This window comes from Arachis ipaensis, chromosome B3 (genome assembly GCF_059453495.1).
Source record: "Arachis ipaensis isolate K30076 ecotype BB chromosome B3, ASM5945349v1, whole genome shotgun sequence".
Classification (NCBI taxonomy): Eukaryota; Viridiplantae; Streptophyta; class Magnoliopsida; order Fabales; family Fabaceae; genus Arachis; species Arachis ipaensis.
In genome coordinates, this window is record NC_142438.1 from 147,624,759 (window position 1) to 147,651,105 (window position 26,347).

Consider the following 26,347-nt stretch of genomic DNA (forward strand, 5'->3'; position numbering starts at 1 on the left):
ATTACCTTACTCATATTCTCTGCTCCTCTGATATGCAGTTATTGAAAAAAAAGTGTTAGGTTTAAAACTTCATGATAAACACTGTTATTTATAGAGATAACTAACAAAGATAACGAAAAATCTATTTTTTTAAATAAAGATATCCTAATAAATGTAAAAAGATATTTATAATTTCTCACTAATTTTCAAATTAAATCCAATTTTTTGTCAGGATATTGTAACAAGATAACTAAGATATTTAATTTTTTCATTTGATATTCAAATTTAAATTATAAATTCAAACTAGTATTTTTTCAAATTATTTATTATTGGAATAAATACGTATGGAATAAAAAGTATTGAAGGCCTATTTCACATCAATTTTATTTTTGTAAATTGTTTATCATTGGAATAAAAAATGTATGAAAATTCACTCTTGTTATTTTCTTAGTAAATGATTAAAGAATAAAAAGTTGTTATTAGCATTTGTCTTGGAGTAGATGATTATATTATTAGGAGAAAGTAAATATTCTCATTTATTACTATTATACCTTTTTAAATTATACTATAATTTTACAAATTATTTATTTTTAAATTATAAATTCAAATAATTGTATTATTAATGAATATTTTTTTCCTATTAATATAAATATTACGCAATTATTTTATGAAAGTTAGACAAAATTTTTTTACCAAAAATATCTCTATAGAAAAGTTAGCAACTTTGCAAATTTTTGCATTATAAAATTATTGGAGCCTACTATTATACCTATACGCTAGATAACACTCATATTTTTTGTTATTTTAAAGAATGTTGTTTTTTGTTTTCACTTTATCCTTTCATTTTTTTTTAGATTTAATCATATTTATGGGCATTTTTTTATTCTTTTATTTTTATTATATTCAATATTTAATTTTTAATACAAGTTGTTATATACCATGTTATATTTAATTTTTGAGAAAAGAACAAATAGGTCCCTAATTTTTTGCTCCGCGGACATTTTCGTCCCTGACCATTGAAAAATACTTTTAAATCCCTGACATTCACAAAACTTGGACAGATCAGTCCCTGACGGAGGCATTTGGACGGATCAGTCCCTGACGGAGGCATTTGGACGGAGGGACTGATCCGTCCAAATTTCATGAAGGTCAGGGACTTAAAAGTATTTTTCAATGGTCAGGGACGAAAATGTCCACGGGGCAAAAGGTCAGGGACCTATTTGTCCTTTTCTCTTAATTTTTATATCAAATAGTTACCTCATATTATTTTATAATTTATTCTTTTATTACTTTGACTTTATTTTATGTCATAAAAAAGATTTTTATTTTCTTTTAGTACCATATTAAGTTCACATTAATAAATGAGTTCAAATTACAATTCAAAATCCATCCCAAAAATCATAACCTTAACTTATTAAACTATTAATGAACCAAGTTACAATAACGATTTGTCTTGACTCAGTTACAAATCTATAAACGAATCAAATTCAAGTTGTCACTACTATATTAATATTGTATTAAAATTGCATTAAATCATTAGTATTTTATTTTAGACTTGTTATTGATAAAAAATATTATCTAAATTTATTTAACACTATATTATTATATGATAAGTAGGCTAACTAATAACATTAAATAAAAAAATAATAAATTAAAAATATTAATTTTCTTCTGCTACTTAGATTAATAGTCGGTGTAACTAATTTTTTTGTAAGTATTAATATATTATTAATATTTTTTTTTCTTCCAAAAACCTTCTTACTTAAATGAAAGTATCTTTATAATATACTATTAATATTAAGTAAAATAATATATTATTATAACCTTTTATAATATCTTGAATTTCTTATCCTTATCTTTTTATAACTAGTAATATTTTTTTATAAGTACACAAATATATCCTTAGCTTTTTTTTTATTTATTTTTTTCTATAAACATATTACAATTGTTCGTTTTCTATCGTAGTCAAGAAGATAGTCTGAATTTGAGTGGTTTTTGTACATTCAGTCTGGTCAGAATATTTTTATTGTTTATAGTTGCAAACACAATACTAATGTATAAATATCTAAGGTCTAGAATTCAATACCATGGATATTATTTAAATAACTGAATTCTAATGTTAGGATTATATTAGTTTAATCTCTAGAAAACTGTTCTAATTTAATACTAGTTATACTATACATAAATTATACTAGTTATACTACAATTATACCTAATTATTTGTTTTTAGCCTAAAGAATTAAAGGGGGTAAGACAGATAGGTCCCTGACTTATTAAATCTTTGACAAATACATCCCTGACAAAATTTAAATACAAAAAAGTCACTAATTTTAACAAACGGAGAACAATTTAGTCCTCCAATCTATTTACCTCTCATACACCAAACAGAACTGGCTGAAGAACGTTATTTTTTGTTATTTTGAAGAACGGTATTTTTTGTTTCGAATTTATCCTTTCATTTTTTTTGGGTTAGATTTAATCATCTTTATGGTAAAAAATTAGTAAAAAATTACGTAAAATAAAAACATCATATTCTTTTTCATAAAATTAAGGTATATTAAATATTAAAAAAAAAACAAATATTAAACGTAATTTAGAAGTACGTGACTCTTCTTTATATAATTCGAAACAATTATTTTATTTTATCCATCTTATCTATTAATATAAAAGAAATATTTAATTTCAAAAGTTGATTTTATTAAATATTTATCTTTTAAGATTATTATATAACGAAAATTTAAAAATATAATTTAATTTAAATATTATAAAATTAATATTAAATATAATTTTTTAAATATCTATCTTTTAGATAAAATTTTATTTTTACAAATTGTTATATATAGTTATTTCAAAGCTGCTCATTTACTTTGCACCAAAAATTAAAATTTTATTCAAAATCGCCTTTTAATTTCCGAAAATTTCAGTTTTGGAGTGTCTTCTCCCTCGTATCACATCTAGCTAGCTAGGTTACCACGCCAAAAACCCAATCTTTTTTCAGAACCTAAATAGTTGACTTATATTTTATTTAACACTATTTCGGATACAGCCTCTCAAACACTTGATTAGGAATAGGATTCAAAAGCTTCTCAATCTTGAGCACTGCAAGAATCTCATCAGCCGCGCCGCTAACAATGCTGAGAGGCTGCCGGCCAAGATGCTGTTGAATGACACTCAGCATGGCCTCATAGGCAGCCCTAGTCTCTTTGGTCTTGGGCTGATACACGCCTTCCTCAGTGGCAGTGAGGACACTCTCTTCCAGGAGGCGCCGGCGCTTGCCCTGTCGAGACAGGGGCTCGGTCAAAGGGTCACGCTCCTTCTTCTTCTTCTGGTTAGCCTTCTGAAGAGGCCCGGTCGCCAAAGCTCCTTGGGTCGATATTTTAAAAATAACCCATTCTTCTGGTCGCAGGGTCACTTCTTGATCTCCTTCTCCCACGGCAACTTCATTCTGCTTCTTTTTTTCCTCTCTCTTTTCTCACCCTCATTCAGCGACATTCGTCTTCTCCCTTTCCAACTCGGAGCTCAGCCCAGCTCCTCCTCTTTGGCGTCATTGTCACCGCACCTCCAGCAGTGGCAATAACATAGTACCACTGCATTCTTTTCCCGTTTCTCTGCTTCAAGAACTCTAGTCATCACCTCAGGTTCTCTCTTTGCTCTGCTTTCTAGTCTATTTTCTTTAATTAGTTAGTTAGTTAGAATTTGCATGTTGTTAGTGGATTTAAGCGGTTAAGATAGGTTAGGATTAGTTTAGTAGGTCTTTGTTAAGTTGCAAGTGTTGGATTATGGCCATTATGGATTGAATTCCGCTGAAAATTGCTTTAGTATGCTGAATTTCTGCATTGCACACCACATGCTTGATTGAATGCCTATGTAATGTTTTGCATTTTATTTATGTGTTGTATCTACTATAAAGATTAAATTGCGAAAATGTTAGGCACACTGTTCTTGGATGAGGCACTTTTGGCTATATTTTGATGCTTGTTCAACTTACAATTCATTAGCACATTGATTTTGTTTTGTTTTGTCAACACCTATAGGATTTCTATGTTCATATTCCTTGAATTTTGGGTGAATCCTCAATTTGTGTGCATTTAATTTGTTGTTTTCTACAAGTAAAGAACCTTCACCGAGAGAATGTTATCTACTAAAAAAATGAAAATAGCTAACAACTTTGAGTATGCTTTATTTTTTGTTCTGGAAAAGAAGGATGGTATTTCACAATTTATATAGGTTCCAATGAATAACATGTTCTAATAGATAAAGTATATAATTAAATAAGTTCTTAATAAATTTGGTTTAGAATGATTTTGTTTCAAAAATATTTAATTACATCAAAATTATTGAATTTTATAAAAGTAAGAGATAGGTTTATTTAACTTTTTTTGTTTTGTTAAACTATGTTGTTTATTTCATTCATATGTTTATTTTTGACTTGGTGAGTTGAATCATTAGGAATTACTCATGTATTGGTCTTATTTTACTAATGAGGCCATAGTTATATCCCTTTTTTATTTATCGCGTATAAAATTATCCAATATATATTGCTAGTAACACTTGATAAAATTTTGTTTTATTAATGAAGCTCGACTAAGCTTGGTAGATCTACAGACGGCTATAACTTTTGGAAAAAGATGAAGGTAACTCTTGAGTCAAATCCTCTGTTTAATTGAATTGTATAAATAACATTTTGTGTGTTGATGATGCATATAGGATCCGTTTAGGTGCAATATGGAAATTTGAGATTGGGTAAAAAATAAAGTGTTGAAGTACAAAAATGGAAGAAAGAGTATTACCCAACTAAGTTTCGATGTTAGTGATGTGTCTATTATTCCTATTGTATGTGTCTATTATACCAAATTGTTTGAACCATTTGAGTGCCATGATAGATAAAACTAGTGCAAGTTCATCCATCCAGAAAGACATGATGTATGGAAGTGATATTATAAGCATGATCCTATGGGTGAAAGGAAAAGATGCTGAGTACAACAACATTCTCGGCTTAGTAAAAAACATTGATCTTTCATCTAATAAATTGTTGGGGGAAATACCAATGGAAATCACAAACCTATTTGCTCTGATTTATTTGAACTTGTCCAAGAATGAGTTAAGTGGTCACAAAGTATTGGCAATATGGAGTCATTGGAATCCATTGATTTCTCTAGCAACCAACTCACAGGGGAGATCCCTCAAAGCATCACAAACTTGAACTTCCTGAACAAGCTAGACTTGTCCTACAATCACTTGGAGGGCAAAATCCCAATGGGCACTCAGTTGCAAAGCTTTGAAGCATCCGATTTCGTCGGCAACAAGCTATGTGGTCCACCATTGCTGCTCAACTGTACCATGGACGGGAAAGTTCCTGATGATGATGCTAATGACAATGAAAAAGAGAGAAAGAATCATGGAGTGAAGTAAGAATCATGGAGTGAAGTGGCTGTTTGTGAGTGTGGCTTTTGGATTTATAGTGGGATTTTGGGGATTTGTGGGTCCACTGTTCATATTCAAATCATGGAGGTGTATGCCTATTACCGTTTCCTTGACGATGATGTGTGGTACAAACTTCAATCATGTATGTGACTTTATGATGTTTTTCTGGTGCTTGGTTTTTCCTTTGTGTACATGTGATGAGTTTGTAATGTTTTCTTTTCATTTCTTTTTTTGTAATAGTGGAAATAAAAATAATATGCACTTGTCCTGCTTAGCTTGTTTAAATGTAATCCAGTTAGTATTGTTGTCCCTATAATAATAACACTTAATGCGAGTCAGATTTGGAAAAATCCAAGTACCATCTGGAAAGATGCACTTACGATCAAGGCACTTTGAGTCCCTCTTTGTCTGAGTGAATCTCTGAGTTATAGAAAATATTTTAGTTTTTTTTAACAGAAAAAAAATAGAACTCAACCATTTAAGCCAAAATCAGCACAATGGGTAGCATCTAAAGAAAGAAAAATGACATTAACCTCATAAGGATCTGTATATAAATCATATCTTTTAGCTTGAACTATTGAAATGACTGGTATTATGTAACTGTATGAACCAGCAATAACTGTTAGCAATCTGGTGGCTAAGACTTCAATTGAATACAAGTCATAAAACTTTGGGCAGAAATATAATTCCATATGATCCTATGCAACATTGTATATCAGAGAGTAAAATCACAGTGAATACCGCTTGAATGAACAGAGATTACCCAAAGAAAACAACTTGTCGATTAACAAGAGTAATTGGAATTAATAAGATACATTCAATACTCAGCAATATATTCCAGATTTCCAATGTTACTTTTCCCCCAAAGTTGACTACAATTAAATCCCAGCGTAACCAACCACAGTAACACAACCATTCTGCACTCAATAAAAGTAAGATAACTTTATTTGTATATCTGACATGTAAAACTGTCCCATGGTTGCCACTTACCCAGCTTGAGTGAAAGTGGAGATTCAGCATTTGAACTCACATAACTTGCCATATTAACAGTGACCTCTCCAAGGATACTAGACCTTGATGGTCCCTGTTAAGCCACATCATAATTCAAACAAACTTCTAACTGATAAAGAAACATCTTAACTACAAAGTAGATACACAATAGGAAAAGCAAACAGCAATAGTATCAGCACCATGGCAACAATAAGCTTGAGGAGACATTCATCAATCTCCTTGGAAGAATTATCTCCTGGAAACAATACAAATTCTGAAAAAGAATCTGACCACTCCCATATTGCACCAGCACCTTGCTTGACTTTGCAATAGCTTTACCACTTTCTACCGAAACAACAGAAACAAAGAGCTTCCCATCCCTTGGGTACCTACAAACAAGAGAATCAGCATTTGTTATTATTAACAGAACCATCTATTTCCTTTATTTCCCCGCACACTGAATTACTATTTAAAACAATTCTAAAATCAACATACAACTTTTTTAGCAGCAAAATTTGGATATAAAGAGTATAATTTTGGTGATTTAAACATTTCCCCCCTTGATTACAACTACTTTAGAACTTAAAGATAAGTCATCTTTGCTTACTTTTAACATGTCACTGTAGTCATTCAATATTATGATTTGTCCCACTGCTTAGTATTATTTTATTAATAATGTGAACAAAAATATGTATGAACACTTGTTATTCATATCAAACCAACAACCCGATCCGCTACTTGCATTTGATAAAACATTCAAGTCTCAAGGATTCTATATTATAGCTCAACAGAACAACTTCACTTTAGTTCACCTTAATTAATTATCATCCATTTCCAAAATACTAAACTTCTTCACATAATAAATTTCATCATCTTTGATAAAATTCAACAAATAAAGCACTAGTTTTCGCTGTTTCTAAATTACAATAGTAGGATCTAAGATTCTGATGCTTGCATTACAAATTGCGCACCAAACGCATAATCAGTTCATCACCGCGGATCAACAATTGCGAACATACGAAGCGTATTAAGCTAACGTGAAAAAAAAAAAAAAAAACAGAACTCTACTTCACACACTATTGCATTAGCATTTATCAACGTAAATGGAAGAATAAGGGAAAAATAAAAATTAAATTAAATTACCTGAAGAGCCTTAAAATGAGAGAATCAGAACTCAAATCTTGTATCAGCTGCAGATTTCGAATAAGCCTTGTTCTTACTCAACCGAAACATCCTCTCGTCTCTCTTCTGAATCACACTCGCGTTCATAATCGGTAACTGGTAAGGTTTCATGTGATTAATCGTAGTGAATGGAATACAATACTTATCATTCCACGTTTCTTGGTGACTGCTTGTGCTTCGGTTCAATGGTGTCGGAAGAGTACCCGTATGGATTGTGCGTTACAGCCACACCAGGATTCACCTGTGTTTATTTGCTTGAAATATGTCTATGTATGTTCCTATGGCTCCAGAGTAACATCTTTCACCAGAGTCTCTTACTTCCAGAAGAAAGAACTTGGCTTGAGGAATGCCTTCTCAACATAACTCTATTAGCACTTCAGAAGGCTGCAAATTATTTTCACCATTTCACGGATAGACTTGAATTTGGGCTTGGACATGATAATGGATTAGGGTTAGAATTATTTTTTTACAGGGGTTTAATTGTATTTTTAAATTATTAGGAATTTAAATGTTTGTAAAGTTAAAAATTAAGGATATATTTATTTTTTTATAAAAAATTTAAATATAACTCGGTTTATATTGTGTAAATTGATCGGAATAAATCGAATCTAATAATTATAATACGAATAATTAGGTTTATTATTTTTCTTTAATAAACCGATTTTATTCTGAACTATTAAAAAATAGCTTATTAACCGGTTTAATAGAGATGTCCAATCATACTATGACACCTATAAACGTCTTTAAATAAAGACACTTTTTGTGTCTTTATGTAAGTGGTCTCCTAATTGAATATGAGGAGACTATGTCATTTAAACTATTACTCATTGGCAACTTTGTGTTTGTTTTACTTTTTGTTTTAGAATATTTTAAATTGAATAATTCATATGGATATAGCAATTTATATTTTATTGAAACAAATTTAATCTATTTAAAGTGTACTCTAATAATATTTAGAGTCATTTTATCGAACTAAAATTATTTTTAGAGAGTCAAAATATCATTTCTTTTTCAAATCATTTTAATTAGTTATGTATTCGAGATCGTTTTATCAAACTAGGCCTTTTAGATTATATACGAATCATACTCATATAAAAACAGATTATTAGATATGCATTTATTAAAAAAACATAAATTGACAAATATTTCAAATTTGATAAACAAAAGTAGAAAATAAATTCTTCAATACTAAAAGGGCCAGCATTAAGGGTTATTAACAACTCTATCTCTTTTTACCTAGGTTTCTTAAACAATTGGCAAAATTCAATTAACATGCACTGTAAAACTTTTTCTTTTAAGTAATGGTTAAAAAAATAAAAAAATTACCATCTTTTGAGCAAAATGTGGGATTTTTTTCAATTAGAACTTTAGAAGTGAAATAATAGCACGATCTGTAAAATGACTTTTTATACCTAAAATAATATTTCATCATTATAATTTTATTCGTAGTTATAAAAACTGAACCGAACCTGCTAGTTCGATAAAAAAATCGGTGAACCGAACCCTAAGTCGGTTCTAAAATGCCTAAGCTAAATTTCAAATCAAGAGTCTTTGAATACAACACCTTCTAATTGTGACTCAATCATCATGCTTCTTATCATTATATGTGACAAATACTAATTATATAGCAAGCAATGTGCAAAAGAGCCCCTACCAGCATCTATTGAAGAAGCTCTTGCCACCCTACACTAGAGAGTAGCAATGGAAGAAGAATACTCAACCCACCTGGCGTTTGGTGGATCCGCCGACTCACTCAGCTCCCATAGGTTGTAATGGGTGTTCAGAGTGAAAAGAAATCATGACGGTAGCATCCAGAAATACAAGGCCAAGCTTGCCAAGCTTGTGGCAAAGGGGTTTCACCAAAAGCAAAGGGTCGATTATGACCAAATATTCAGCCCATTGAATAGGTAGGCCTTCAATGGTCAGGGTCATGTTGAGCATTTCACTTGCAAAAGGGTGGAAAATTTGCCCGTTCGACTTCAACAATGCGTTCTTAAATGGTGACCTCTATGAAAATTTCACTTACTCTTCTTTGATCTTCTGTGTTAGTGCGTTTTCGTGAGAGAAGCGAGCTCAAAGACAGTGCAAGAACGCTTCATTGCAAAAGAGGGGCCATTTTTAATGATCCTAAAGAACTGGAGGAGCATGCTCATAAGCACAAGGGCTATAACTTTCGGTGGCTAAAAAATGTTGATATGGAAGCAAAATAAGTGATATACTTTAACATGGTAATTGTTGGTGTTTTTTAAAATTGTGGGAGTACACAAATCGGATCCTCCGATTTGTGTTTAAAAGTTGAAAAAAATTCAGAGTACACAAATCGAATGGTCCGATTTGTGTTAAAAAAATTAAAAAAACTCAGAGTACACAACTCGAACCATGCGAGTTCTTTGGTCATAAAATTTTGCTTCACAAATCGCATGGTCCGATTTGCAGCTGATGGAATTTGAAATATGAAACGTGGAATTCGGACCCTCTGTTTTTCTTGTTCTGGATAATTTACAACTCACAGGGTCCGAGTTCTGCTTCCTCTAATCCCATAACGAGGTGAAGTACCCCTCCTCCCCATACTCGAGTCTAACACCTTCTTTGTTTCCATATTCAAATTAATTAGTGACTTTCGGTGCTGCTGCGGTAACGGTTTTGAAACCAAAAAGACTCTGAATCTCCATTTAAGAGAGGTAAGTTTTGCTTATTCATTTTTCTCGATGATCTTCTTTGGTTTCTTTTTTCTATATGATTTATTTTCTGCATTTATTTGTTGTAGTGTATTCATTACCAAGGAAAGCATCAAAGGAGTAATAGCATTGCTGATTTCTAGTGGACATTAAGCACACTGGTAATTTTTAGTGTCCAATGCTAAATACATGCAATATTAATTTTGAGTGGTTGGAGTCTTTCTTTTCTCACTTTAAGCACTAAGCTTGATTTGATGTGCATGCATTAAGTGCAAAAAATCATTTATTTTTGTATTTTATTACATTAAATGTTCAATGCTTCTTTGATTTGATAATTATGAACTGTAATTGTCATTATGTCATTAAAGAAGTGAGATTATAATTCTTGATACAAAATGTCGAAAGTGATAGAAAATTTGGACTGCTCAATTAGTTTGTTAGTTTGTTATTCAATAATAAATTTATCTTAGAGCTAACTCTCAGATATCCATTATTTAAAGTATTTGTTATTTTTGTTAATATGACTCTTTAATAAAATATAAGACTGAGAATATATTCAATTTTGAGCAAATAAAATCTACAATATCAGTTACCAAGATTTATAATTCTATGAATGGCTCAAGTGAAATGGCAAAAATGTTGATTTTTATGATTTTTACTCTCCAAGTTGTCAAGGATATTAACCTGTGAACTCTAATGTGATTGTATTTCTAATATACTTGACTTAAATTTTTATAGGAATATGTGATCTTTAGTCTTCAACTCTTCACCCTTTTAATGAGGCCCACATGTCGTAACAAGAAATCTTTTGCCATTAAAAAGATTATATTATCTTTTTGTTTTTCATTAATTAGTTTAGGTGCTTCATTGTGTAAAAAACTGTAAATGCACATATGTAATGAGAAATTTCAATCAGAGAGAGTAGGTTATTAGTTAAGGAGAGTAGGTAATGATGTACTTCTCTAACTTGTGCCTCAGTCTTCTTTCTCTTTCTCTTTTACAACTTAGAATAAACTGCCTTCAATAATGAGCTCTCAACTCACTACTTCATTCATTATAGAGGAACCTGAGGCCACTACACTGTTTCAACTCCCTTTTTCTTCTTTTTGTTTTCTTGAATTTATTTATTTATTTATTTATTTATTTGGCATTTAAGTGTGGATTTGTTTCTTAAGATATTTGAAATTGAGATAAAATTTTAATCTCTTCTTATGTCTTGAATTTTTTTATTATCTTTTAATTTTTTTTATTTTCTAACATTGAAAAATTACATAACAAGAACAAAGCTTTTTTTTTTTTCAGTTTAGAATTTTTTGGACAATTTTAGTTATAACTTATATAAACTTTGTTTACAGAGCAAAATATGTACTCTCAAATTTCTGCCCACCTTACCTGTGTTTCTTTTAAATTTTTATTATTTTTTGTCTGTGCAAAGTTTGAGCATCGTTTTTGTCAATTATATTGATTTATTGTGAAAATGACCAATTTATTAAGGTGTTTATTCAATTTTCTATAACTTGAAACTATTATTTTTTTACCTTTTTTTTTTTACTAACTGACATGAAATCACTAACTGAATTCTTCAATAGCTTAATTTTATTTTGACTTTTACTCATTGAGATAAAATTATAATTTGTTAATTATAATATGACATTAGTTACATCATGTTAGTTTCTTTTGGAGAAACATGTGTAACTTACTTTGATTATTATCAAATTCGTTCTATTTTAACTTCTTTTATAGTGTCATTTTTATTATTCAGTATTCTTACGGTGTTTAATTAGTGATGTTTTGTTCAATGATGTAATTGCATTCTCTTTTCATTTTTGTAGGTCTTACAATGACGAGCAGATTGACTAGGTGCGGACTTCATCAATCAAACTGTAATAATAATAGATCAATTAACTTTGATTATGTTGATATGTAGTCAAAGTTACACTACAGTGTATTATCTCATCCAAAATAATTGTTTACTTGGACAAATTGGTATCTACTAAACTAGAAATCAATAAATTGAATGTTATATGGAGTTTTCTTAGAATTTTGAGTCTATTTTTTTATTAAATTGACGATAAAAGATTTCTTTGTTTTATATGTAGTTATAGTTTTATAGGTAGGTTCAAGTTAAAGGTTATCATATGTTAGGATATATATTTAGTTTTTAGGAGTTAAATTTTATGTTATCTCAAAAAATTCAAGTTTTTAACTATTTTTTTTTATGATTTTTGGAGAATTTCTTATTTTGAAATTTTCTTATGTTGGTTATTTATAAAACAAATATTTTATTTCATTCATAGTTGGTTAGTGTCTTAAATTTGAATTATACACATTATGTATAAATTTTAGTTGATACATAGTGAACGTTACATACTTGAGTGTGTTTGTTACTATATTTATATGTTCTTTTTTAATATTATGTTTGCATTTTTTTTACCTTTTCATAATTATATTCACATGCTAAATATCATATTTTAAGTGATATATATTATTTAATATTATTTAATACAACTATAATATTTTTAAAATAAGTCTTATCTTTTCAAGATATAAATAATAACATATACGCCGTGCGAATGCACGGACTACTCTACTAGTTATCTTAATACATAGTAATTATTTTAATATTTAATTTTTTGTATATACATAATATTTTTTAACTTACAAATATGTTTAATTTGTAATGAGCTTAAAAATTTATTTAAAAATTGATAGAAAATAATAGTAAGTTCTTAATTTTGTTTGTAATCAAAATTATGTATGTTATATTTTGTAAAACCTAAAAAGTTATTTTAGTAGGAATTTTGAATATTAATCAAAAATAGAGTAAAGTGGATAGACTTTATAAGAAATAAAATACTTTAAATTAAGTACAAAGGGAGTTCTTCTTTTGATGATTAATGAATATACCTAAAAGTTTAATTTGATATCATCAATATAATTGCATAATCAATCATATTTTTAAATTTTTAAGTTTATGAATTGTATTTTTCTAATTAATTTATGATTTAAAAAAAATCAAATTTAATTAAATACAGTTAGTTTAGTCAATGATGTATGTAGTATTTATTATCACAAAATTACTGACTTTTTATTTACCAAAATTATTATATAAATTATTCATAGTTACATAGATAGGATAGAATATAACTATCATGAAAAAAAATGAATAGAACTAGTCATGGATTATGCAATAACAATAATATAAATATATATATATATATATATATATATATATATATATATATATATAGCTCAATTGCTAATTAAAATAAAAAGATCACATATTTGTATTTTTTTAATTCCATACTAATTAAATATGAAATCTATGTCTATTTTATACTTAATATAATTGAAAGCACATTTTTCTTCTTTTAACTTTGTATTTTTTTGTTTTGTATTACTCATAATAAGAATCACACGACTAATTTTATAAAAAATTAATTGTTGATTTTTACATAGTTCAATTTGTCATGTTATATGGTATTAATAAACTCAGGTATTACTAATAATTCAATTTGTCATGTTATATGGTGTTAATACTTTTAGAGGTATAATTAAAATAACTGTCAAAGATAAAACTAAAATATATTTAAAACATCAGAGATATTATTATAAAACTAAACTAAATGTAAGTGTTACAATATGTTGTGACTATAATATAAAAAGACAACAAAAAAAAATCGAAATTAAAATAACTAGTCTTAAAGAGCACACAATAAAAATATTTGAAAGTAAAAAAATTCACTACTACTTCTTTTTTACAGAAAAATAAGAAAAAACTTTCAATTTACAAAAAAAAAAAATTAACCTTTGATAGCGTTCATATTTAAGAGTCTAATTATATATAAAAAATAGTTGAAATTTAATTCAACTATATTCTTAAGATTTAATTATTTTATTAGTCCTTATAGTTTTATCAAATTTATAATTAGATTACTAAAATATTTTCTTTTAATTGAATTTTTAGGAATTTAACTCCTCCCTAAACACCAAAAATAACAAGCACAACTTATTCGTACATGACATACCGTATTCCATTAAAGTAGTATTGAATACTGGATAACTTTCCTATATTATTATTCGCCTTAATTTTGTGCGTAAGTCATGAATGACTATTCTAGTACAAATCACTTTTAATGCTAGCTAAAATATAATTTTTTTTATAAAATTAAAAAAATATTTATTATATAAGATCATATAATTTATCAATATAAAGTTATAAATTGATAAAGGATAAAAAGTAAAAAAATAACTATTAATAAATATATTTGATAAATTAAAAAATAATATCCAACCAAAAATTGACTGCTAAAGCATCGAGAAAGTTTAGACAACAAATTTTTTGCCACCTCTTCGATGTGTATGTGGTATGAAAAAAAAAAACAAATTATGGTATAATTTTTGTCAAGAAGTCAATAAAGATTTACTAGATATAGACAAATCTGATAAAATAAAACATGTTCGTACCTTAATACGGGGCAGTCCAATCCAACTGATTTAAACCAGGACCTGTTAACGTCCAAAAAAAATACCAGGGCCTGTTTAGTAGATTGAGTTCCCTATGTACGACTAGACCCAATCACCATAGGCCTGATCCTCGACTACGCTTAAGTAGGTTTTAAGGTGATAATCACCTCCAAGACCAACAAAAAAAATAGTTGATAATCACCTCAGGAATGTAATTTTTCACACTGAAAGGGGAGTAATCACTCGTTCTAATCTGAAGTCATCTCTAAGGCAGGACTCACTCAACCTCTTATTTTATAAATATCCTAACATTCAAGTATTTTTTTATTTAATTTTTATATTATCTACTAAAATTTTTTTACTAACTTAAATATTATAGTCGCTTGTAAATATTTTTTTTACCACCTTTCAGGCGAAAACGACAAAAACCTCCCAAATCGTTTGAACCTGATATTTAGTAAGTCCAACATTTTTATTTTCGATTTTAGGTAACATTCGTAATAAAATACATAAATGAATCTTAACTACACAATTACACATGATAATTAATTTTGAAATATTTCATTGCTGTATGAAAAAAATATTTGAAAATCTTGTAACAAAAGAGAAGGATGTGCAAGATACGAAACAAAAAGTGTAATAATAGGTATTAATTGTACAATGTAATAAATTATTAATGATTTAATGATCCATAGATTAATCTGACTAATGAAACCATATATATCAAACAAATAAGAAGAAAACATTATCTTAAAAATAAACTATTATTTATATTTATAAAAGTTGAAAATATTGATATATCTATCTATAAAAAATAGAAATTATTATTTGTACTCGTAAAAAATAGAATTTTGTTGGTAAAATTATTTAAATTATAAAAAATTAAATAAAATTTTCAAATTACCTTTCTCTCCACCACTACTACCATCATCTATTCCTCCCCCCTCCCTTCCCTTTCCCCTTCCCCTTCCCCTTTTTCTTTCTAAATATTCTTAGCGACTCCAATTCCAAACTCTACCACCACTCTCCTCCCCAACTACCACCATCACTGTCTTCATTACCATCACCACCACCACCATCGCCTTCCTTTCTGATCTCTTCCCTCCACCTCTTCGATCCCGATCTCAACTGCAAGCTCTGCTTTCCCCTTACCTTCTGAAACTTCAACTCCATCGCTTCCTCCTCTATTGTTTCATTCATCAAATTCACCAACATAATAAACTACACAAAAAGATTCAAACACATCCTTACACTCAAAACAACATAATAAATTTTAAAATTTTCTCCTTTTTTTCACAAAAAAAAAATATTTTTTCCCACCTGCCTAAATCACTAATGTTCCAACTAATCTGATGTTATGTTCATCTAATTTTAATTTGATTCAAATAAATCTATGAAGATGATAACATAGTAATGAAAAGAGGGATCTTTATTTACTTAAGGAGGCGAAGATCGGAGACGGTGCGTGAGCTTGATGCGGCCGAACTCCGAAGCGAGCATGGTGAGGCCAGTGGCGAAGACGAAGAATACGGCGACGGCGGCGGAAAATTCAGAGAAGATGAGAGAGAACTTCTCCGATTTGGACTTCTTGGCGGCGGGGAAGTCGTCCTCGTCATTGTTCTCGAGGTCCTTGAGGAGCAATCTACCGGTATTGACCGTTGTGATGTTCCGTGGCATCCTTAATTAGATCCCAACGAATCACTCACACTTCTCGCAGCATCTTTAGATCTAGTGTTTCTTTTTGGCATAAACAAAGGCTGAGTTTGTGTTAGATGATTATGTTGGTGATGCATGGTGGTACTGGTGTTGTTGAGTCACGTCTGACAGGGAGTGTGGCGAAGAGGTTAGAGTGATGGTTGAGGAGAGAGAGAGAGGGGGGAAGGGAGGGGAGAGATGATAGTAATAGTGGTGGAGTAAATTAAAGGGTAGTTTGAGAATTTAATTTAAGTTTTTAGGTGAAAACTCAGGTGCAGTCAACTTCATGCGAAGTTGATATCTGAGAGCCGTTAGATGATTTGACTGATTTGACTAAATTTTTCTGAGGTATAACTTCATGTGAAGTCGACTTCACCTAAGTTTTCACCACTTTTTTAAGGTTTGGATAATTTTACCGATAAAAATATATTTTTTATGAATACAAATAATAATTTTTGTCTTCTATAAATAAATATGTCAATATTTTTAATTTTGAATAAAATGATAATTTACTCTTATCTTAAATACAAATATAGACTTTTTTTTCACAAAATTTTTGTCGGAATAAAAGCAAAATAATAACAAAAAAAAAAAAAAAAACCAAAACCCTTATCGAAAAAGACATGGATTTTTGAATTTTATTTATAGGTGTGACAATATATATAATGGAATCTCCTATGTGTTTGTTTTCAATATATTATATTACAAAAATATTATATATATACAAAAAAAAAAATCAATCATCAAATTAGTTATTATATTTTTATATGTAAATATATATATTATTTAATTTATTTTTAATATATATTTTATATAAATAATTAATTTAGTATATGATGTTTTGTGTGCATACAATATGATTGATTGTATTAATTATATGCATTGTTACTATTCAATTATATATTGCTATAGTAATTAACTAATTATGTAAAGTATTTAAACAAACCAATAACTCTTATAATTTTTAAAAGGCACATAAAAGTAAAAATAGTAGCGCAAAAATGTCTTACACATCTGATGGTTTGATTATCATCCCTAGTTAACTATATTTTTTTAAAACAAAACAAAAAGGAAAAAGAAAAAACGAAGACTTACAGTGGTATTTTTTTTTATAAGAAAGAAAAAAAAAAGATATTAGTTACATTTAAAATGAAATAACGCAGAAACTCACCTGCAGTCGACTGCAGGTGAAGTTGTTTTTGGATGGCTGACACGTGTTATTATATGGTTTAAAAAAAATCGATTTATTTTATACAAATGATTTATTTAAAAAAAACGGTTTGAATTAGACTAAACGGTTACTTTTATTTTCTTCTTCTTCGTTTTCACACGTTCGTTCTCTTCCAATCCCTTTTTCAGAACTAATATCAAACTTTCAATTAGATATGTTCTTCTTATTTATATTTCTTAATCAAATTTATTATTTCAAATGTATTTTTTAATTTATGTTTTTATTCATTCCTCTGTGAATGATGAAAATTATTTAATAAATACGTACATGTTTATGTCATCACACCATTTTGATATTCAGGAGAAAATTGATTGGACATTAGACAACAATTTTGGGAGTTCTACTGTTCACATCTTTGGCAGTTTGATGCATAAATTACCCTAGAGTGTGGTGTTTAATATAATATTTAATACACATTACTCTAACACAATTTATGTATTAATAGATTTAGAAGATTCACGTTTTTGAATTTAATCTAAAAGAATCAAATAAAATTAATCTTTTTTTATTTTATTTAAATAAAAAGCCTAAAAGATATGTGTAGAATGTATTTATCTTTTTTATTTTTTAAAAGAAATAATTGTACTAGCAAATGGAATATGTAGAAAATATTAGCTTTAAAATTTGGTGTTAATGATTTCGTGGGAATCTTATTTAACATAGTTGGTTAATATGAAGAAATAAAAAATGAAAATAGAGATTCTTTACAAGTCTAAGGAAGATATCATAAATGCCAAGATAATTCATCGCAATTTCATGTGGTAGAAGACAAAAATGTAATTATGGTATAATGTGTACTGTTTGATAACATGAGCATAGTTGAAATTTTGGCATGATCTCTTCCATATTTGTTGCATGTCTCTTTAGTTGGTGATGTTATAGTTTATTGTAATGATATGATGGTAGTTTAATTATGAGTTAGGTCTTTTTTATTTGGTTAGATTTTTTCTATGGCTATCCTGTTCTTGATGGCAATGCCAAAATAAATATTTTCATTAGTTGTTCTTTTTTTTTTCTCTATTCTTGGGTTGATTTTATTTTAAAAAAATTTATTAAAAATTATGTTCAATTATTTAAGAGACCAAATTAATATTTTGATTCGATATTTTTGTTTTATTAAAAATAAATTCTAGTTGGTAAGTAAAAACACAAAAACGTGCATGACAATGAAATCATAATTTTTAGACAAGTAAATTATCGTCTTATTATCTTAAAAAAATAATTTATTTATAGAATAATATTGAAAAATTAACAATAATTTGCATGAAAATAATTTGTTAGTAAAATAAAAGTTAATTGATTGATTACCATAAAATTTAATTTAACGGTAAATTTGTAATTGAACATATTTTTAAAACTTAATTTAAAATCTGTTTACAGCTTAATTTAAAAGCAACTGAAAATGTAAGTTATGGAAAACAAAACAAAGTTCATCAAAAAGATAAAAACAGAGACATAAAAAAAAAGACAGATGATACCATTTATGTCATTCTTATAAAAAAATGTGAATTTTGTTTCTTTTTCATAATACTAAATGTTACTTTTTCAAACAATTTGTATACATATATTTGACGAAAATTAAATAAATAAAAGTTTCAGATAAATTTAAAGAAAAATTGGTCAATAAAAATGAAGAAGAAGAACATACCAAATTCATCTGTTAAGAATTTAAGAATAACACGCAGAAAAAATTGAAATTATTTTAAAGATAGTTATTTGATCTACATAAACCAATTTTTTTAAATAAATTATTTGTATAAAATAAATCGATTTTTTTTAAAAACAACTTCACCTACAGTGGACTGCAGGTGAGTTTCACCTTTTTTAAAACAAAACAAGAAGGAAAAAGAAAAAACGAAGACTTACACTGGTATTTTTTTTATAAGAAAGAAAAAAAAAAAAGATATTAGTTACATTTAAAATGAAATAAATGGCAAGAGTTAACCAAAACATAAAAAAACGCGAACAGACTAATGCATGAGTGGGGGAAAAGAAGAAAAGAAATGATATTAAGAAGAAACCGCCAATTTTAAAGTGTGAGAGAGAGTTGCAGTAACCGCCAGGCAAGGGTGAGTTTGTACATATGCCCTCTGATCTGCCTCCATCGTTGATCCTGCGACCCTCAAAGAAATATACAATACATGCAATTATTGCAACTGCCCAGGGATGAACAACATCGTCGACAACTCCTCCTGGGCTCATTCTGGTTCTCCCAACACAGATCGTGCATGCGTGGTTACGGATGGTGTTGATGTTGCGGCTTCGTCTTCTTCGTCGTGTGATCATCTTATTCGGAGGCGCAACCCTAGAAAGAAGATCACAAAATTGATGAGGGTAATGGAGGAAGGGGTGAAGGTCAAGGGGAAGGGTGGTTGCAAGAAGCCTGATCCTGAGGCCCCAAAGATCACCCGTCCCTGCACCGAGTGCGGCAAGAGATTCTGGTCCTGGAAGGCTCTCTTCGGCCACATGCGCTGCCACCCAGAGCGCCACTGGCGAGGGATCAATCCTCCCCGCACCCTCATCAGACCACCACCGCAAGAAGACGTGGGCGTCACCTTCACCCCGGAGGACCACGAGGTTGCGGCGTGTCTACTGTTGCTGGCGAGTGGGAAGGGGAAGGAGAGGGCCAATGATGACTACGACAACATAGTAGTGGACAACGTGGTGGACGAGGAGGAACAAGAACAAGAACAGGAGCGGTTCGAGTGCTCCAGTTTCAACAACGCACTTGGAGGAGGCCATAACTGTAGCATAACTGCACCCTCCCCCACCCCCGTTGACCTCCATCAACAACACCACCATTGCTCTTTGGATTTGAGGTTGGGTCTTAATTAGTGTAACCCTACCCTACTGCTGCCCCTTTCTTTGTCTTGTCTAATTTTCTGTGTATCTTAGGCACTAGTTAGCCTATCCTGTTAATTCACTATCACACAATTCATGATGTCGTGCTCCGATACTCTCTATACACACACTAGTTCCCTGCCAAATCAATATATACATTCAATTCCTTCGCTTAATTCTCTTTCATTATTACTTATCTCAATACTCATCTCAAGCTTTATTCATTTATTATTATTCATTTCTTATAAAACACACATGTTCATTAACATTGAATTGAGCTACGATTACCACTAATATAATTCAGAAATGTTGCCTTATATTATAGCTTTACATGATTGTTTACCACATTTAATTTATTACATCACAAATAAACATAATGGTTAGTTGTTGGTGGGCACGCAATCCTGATACATATGGTAGTCCGGAGGAATTGGTACCTTCATGAGCAGTGACATTTATGGCTTCACACTAATCATCGTTACATGGAGAGAATGGCCTGTAAGACTTGTACCCTAACAATCCTTAGCTTTAGAGTGATCTCTTTATTGGTTTACATTTTTTTTCTTTGCTCACGATATTTTTGTTGCTGGCCAATGAATTACCGGTATATATATAAGACGGAATTCAAACTCTCGACACGAGCAAACTAATTACATATATCCCTTGATCATCATTAGCTAATATGCTCACTACCTCTATAAGAGGAATATCCAAAAAATAAAAGTCAATGCTCTAAATTTTTTTGCGCAAGATAATCAGCACATCTATTACCTTCTCTATAGATATTTATAAAAAAGAAGTTTTACTTCCTATTCATATACGTATTTAATCATTTAATTACATGACACCATGGACTTGGCCCGTTATAATAAAAAAAAAATATTATGTGACACCATATTAATCAAAATAACTAATAGTGTAAATCCCAAAAAAGATTAGACCACTGTATAATTAAATTAAACTATTTGTATACATTGTTTTTGTATAAAAGATTTGTTTTTTATCAGCCACTTTTATTATAAAAAATATGTATATAACGTGTGTTTCTTCTTTTAAATTTTGGCCATGAATGATATCTAGTCTACCTTTAGTTTTTGGACGAAGTGGAGGTCTGGAAGATATCTACTTCAAAGTTCTTTTTTTTTTGTTCTGGCACAAAACACACCCACTCACACACACTACTACAACTACTTAGGTTTTATATTCCTCATTTAGGATTCAGCATGGGTTCAAAGTTCAAACATCCATGCTGTTTAGTTGGTAATGGGCACCCACTAGGCAGAGTATATACTTGGGCCTTCGAAGAATTGAAGTTGATCTTCCTCATCCATCCATTCATATCTTAAAAATATGTTTGGGAACTGCCCAAAACTATTTCCCCTTTTACCCTAAAAAATATAACTCACACCATGCGAGAAAAAAAAAAAAGTTCCTACCATGCGAAATGCCATTCTCCATACCAGTGTATTTCATCCACACTCTCCATATGAGTAGATTTCTCCAAAAACATTTTCATATCTAAATTTTTCAGCCTTAAGATGTTAAATATCATTTTCTGTTAAAGAGTAGCACTAGGTTTAAATTTTAGAAATAGGGAATTTATTTATTTTTATTTATATGTAAAAAGAAGTGTATTTTAGGAGAAAAAAATGGACACTAACTATTTTCTATTTCCTTTATATATAGTAGTGGACTAGTGATGAATTAATAGACACAATTTTACTCTTTTATTTATTAAATATATAACAATAAAAATATAAAAATAGTTAAAATAATAAATATTTTGGATTAAATTTTTTAAAAATGAAGTAGTTAGTATATTTTTAAAATCATAATAGTAATTAATTTTTTATTTCATTATTTTATTGAACTCTTATTTTAGAATATGTTTTCAAAAATTATAAATTCTAACAAATTAAAAAGTTTGGGATTCAAATTATGCATTTAATATATAAAATTTAGTCAAATTATGCATACTACTAGTCACCAATATATATAATTATATGCATGCTACTTATTTAATTATTGGTGAACGATTATATATGGCTCCGTCAGGTGTAAGGAATTCATATAGTAATGGAAAATTATATATACGATAGGAAAGTTTTCAAGTATACCAGTACACCAGTGTCTCAGTGATTTTTAATCGTTGATCTTAATTATATATATTATATATACTTTTTATAATTAAGATTAACGGTTAAAAATCACTGAAATACCGGTGTACCAGTACACTTGAAAATTTTTCTATACGATATTGCAATCTTTTGCACGAAAGAGTTGTACCTGACCTGCTCCTAGCTACATCGTCTATGCTCCTAAGCCTATAAGTCGAGTTTAATATTGGTTCTAAGCACCTAATTTTAGTTTCCCCAAAATGGATTAGAATTTCAAAAAATAAATTCAAATCAGGCAAAACGCAAGAGATTATATTCTAGTTTTTCTTGTTTTCTTCCAAATAAATGAAAAGTTGTTCATAACTTCATATATGTGGAACAAGAACTGGTTGTTGCAGGCTTACAGTTTAGGGTTTAGATTTTTTCTTTTTTGCATTAAAAAGTAAAAATACTTATTGACTACTTACTCAGGAATTTTGACGCAACGTTCTTTTCTTTTCTTCTATTATATATATTCTATCCATGGAAATCGAACCTTTTTCTCTTATTTAGATCAGATAAAATATGTGTAAATATTTTCCTTCCATGTCATATCCCTATAGGATATGGAAATCTAGAACATTGCAAAACTGAATCTCTATGAAATCTAAAATGCTACCGGAGCCTAAATCCTATCCATGCATAGGTATATTAAGGAGATCCTGATTGCCGGCAATAGTCAAGTATAGTTTAATCTGGTTTCCTGTTAATCAGGCATGCTGCATTGCTATGGAAAGTAATTTTAATCATTACTTAAATACTAAACTTGTTTTCGTTCATCAGTATGTGTTATGTCAAATCTGTGATTTTTAGATCCTAATCTAGATTGGGATATGACATATGAGGGAATTAGGAACTCGAGGCGAAACAAAACAAGTCAATTAAGCTAAGGTGGGATCGGACGAGATCCCAAGGAACCTTCCAATCACCTTCCCATCCACACTACTCTACAAATTAAACCATGCCATTCATTATTTTAACTCCTTTTTTATCTTAGTCTTCCGTCACTTGCACACCCAAGTAGCTAGCTAGTGTAAAAGCATTGACCTTGCCGTTGAAATTAAATTTAACACATAACAATTTTATATGTACTATGTTTTTTGTTTTTTGTTTTTAAATGTTATATCACCAATAAAATTAATCATTTTTTTATTAATATTTAATTAATAAAAATATTTACGATATTTTTGTTTATTAATAAAAATGTTATATGACCACATCTTTAATTTTTGTTCATTGTGAATAAAGAATTTTTTATGCATTTATTTTTTTACATTTTTTATGGCATAAAAGACAAATTATTTAGGGTAGACTTGATTTATATTTTTATCTTTTATTTTTTTTTCAGTATTTTTTTGTTTTCATAATTTTGTAAAAAAAATAAAATAAAAGGTGAATACAAAAATTTTTTTTTATGGTTTTTACTTTTTCACAAAACGCTAATAAAAACAAAAAATATTACAAATAAAATTAAAAAATACAAATACAAACCAAACACATTCTTATTTTTTATTTTTCTTATTTCTTATCGTTCATTTAATTAATAGTAAAAGTTGAAAAGTATGCAGTGTATATATGATTTCTCCAGTATAAAATGATTCTTATTCTTCTGTGTTTTATTTTTCTAAAACGGAGGAAATAATGGATCAAATTTATATGGAACTAGTCAGGTGGAATTTTCAACTTATCTTGTAATATATAGACCTTCTCAGTTCTTACATCTTTAATAATTTAATTTGGATGAAAAATAGGGTTGGGAAAATTTATTAGGTGCAAAAGCGAAGGAGAAATTAAATAATAGAAAATAATGGGAGGCGGAAAAACAAGTGGGGATGAGGCGTCTAAGTTTGAGTTGCAAATCCACGGCATCTGACTGGGCTCTAACGTCAGTGAAGATCTACGATTGGTTGGGTATCAAATCTTGCAAAGATACAATTGGAGGAGTCAACCTCATAAAGGATATCATCATTGAAAGCATACAATAGTGGACCATATATTATTAATTACCCTACTACTACTATTAGTGCTTTAATTTTAATAAAAAAAAAATCTTTGTGCAGAAACACGTAAGTACAATCCCGAATGCGGCATGATCTCGTTGATCCTCGAATCCACATTCTAATTTCTTTATTTGGACACAGTAAATCAATAAGCTAGTCGCCGCGACAATTTCAACATCAAGTGACATATTAATTCAATCAACAACTAAAATAATACAAATATTACAGTTCTCTCTCGTTCACCATCAAACTATTCTCTGTTTTCTTTTAGATTCGTAGTAATCAATAATTTATCGCATTTTCAATGGTTAATCTAAAATCATACGCTAATGTCAGATAATTTGTCTGACAAGAATCGGTTTGTTATTCATTTGATTGGGGTCTATCTATATTTCTTCATAATTTAACTTCAATTTTTTATTTGTTTATTTATTATTAATAAATAACTTATAAAAGAAGGAATATCAAAATGAAAATGACAATATTCAATCACATAAGAAATATCAAAATATTAAAAGAAGACAAAAATAACTAACAACAATATAAAAAGAGATCAGATGAAGATTATTGTAATTACTTGCGTGTGCGTGGATTAGGAGTAATTAACCTCACTTGGTCCCTTGATCAAGGGGCGGAGATTATTCAAAACTCATTCTATGACATGAAAAGTACGTTGTAATTCTTCGTCCTATAGTATAACTTTTAATTCATAGAGTATGAGAGGTGAAAGGATTAGTTATTAGTATAACTTTTAATCATCTCCAGTTTTTTCAACACTTGACAAAATACAGTGCAATCTCTCACCTTTGATTTTAATAGTGGGACCAGAAATAAATAAGAGAGAGAATGTGGTGAATGGTTAGATTAAACACTGCACACCATCCAGTTTTTTATTCACTGGAGAGGATCCACTCCCATAAAGATGTCGGTTTAAATCCACATTGAATTTGAAGCTATATCTTAACCTTTTCGGACCAGATATGTGCCTAGCCACCTAAATTTTGCTTATAAAAAATGTTGTCCTCAATTCCTCATACAAAATGGAAATAAGTTTCTCTCATATGTTATAACTTATAACCTGTTTTACATTAAAACTGGATGGTTACAACACATAAAATAACATTATTTTTCTTTTCATTTTTTAGCTTATATTAAGGGTACAAAATTAGATTTTGATATGTGTAAAGTCATATTAACGGAAATATATTGTATTATAGAAATGCTAAGTATACATTAAAATCAGTTACCAAATTCAGTCATCGTATATTTATATATAGATATATGTATTAATTTAATTCATTTTTAATGTATATTTTATATTAATAATTAATTTTAGCAGTTATTTTAGTATAATTTAGCATAATTATTATACTAAATGTGACCAACTAAACTTTATGCATATACTAGAAGATACTCATTTAGTCAATTATACGTTTAATTAACTAATGAATAATTAGGGAATCCTCACTAAATAATATTTTATCTTGTGATGTGATTTTCGTGAATTTAATCTTTCTTTTTAGGGGGTTTTCGTTGGTTTCAACTCCAACACATCTGTTATATTTGAGTTAGTTTATACATAATCATGTCTCTAATATATAATTTGTTTGTTTTAATTTTAAACGCTTATGATATGTGGTATATTATAAGAGTATAACTTGGCTTTATTTACCTTATAATAATTTACGCGTAGATTATTGTAAC

General features: G+C 29.1%; 2 protein-coding genes, 1 long non-coding RNA gene and 1 pseudogene across 4 annotated transcripts in view; 3 read left to right on the forward strand and 1 right to left on the reverse strand.

Annotated features, from left to right (window-relative positions):
- The window catches only part of LOC107631953 (uncharacterized), a 115,832-nt gene that overhangs the window by 69,902 nt on the left and 19,583 nt on the right, over nt 1-26,347 (forward strand). The gene's annotated exons all lie outside the window — the stretch shown is intronic.
- LOC148572745 (receptor-like protein EIX2) lies at nt 2,898-5,753 on the forward strand (annotated as a pseudogene). Its single transcript, XR_015906922.1, has 3 exons — nt 2,898-3,617; nt 4,559-5,346; nt 5,384-5,753. The product of XR_015906922.1 is annotated as a receptor-like protein EIX2 (transcript).
- Nucleotides 6,058-16,636, reverse strand: LOC148572746 (uncharacterized). The gene is made up of 3 exons (XR_015906923.1): nt 16,158-16,636; nt 15,625-15,941; nt 6,058-6,782 (listed from the first exon to the last, which is right to left on the reverse strand). It is a non-coding gene; the product is annotated as an uncharacterized LOC148572746 (long non-coding RNA).
- LOC107633986 (zinc finger protein ZAT2-like) lies at nt 19,813-20,481 on the forward strand. Its single transcript, XM_016337573.3, has one exon. The coding sequence runs from the start codon at nt 19,813-19,815 to the stop codon at nt 20,479-20,481; it is 669 nt and encodes a 222-aa protein (XP_016193059.1).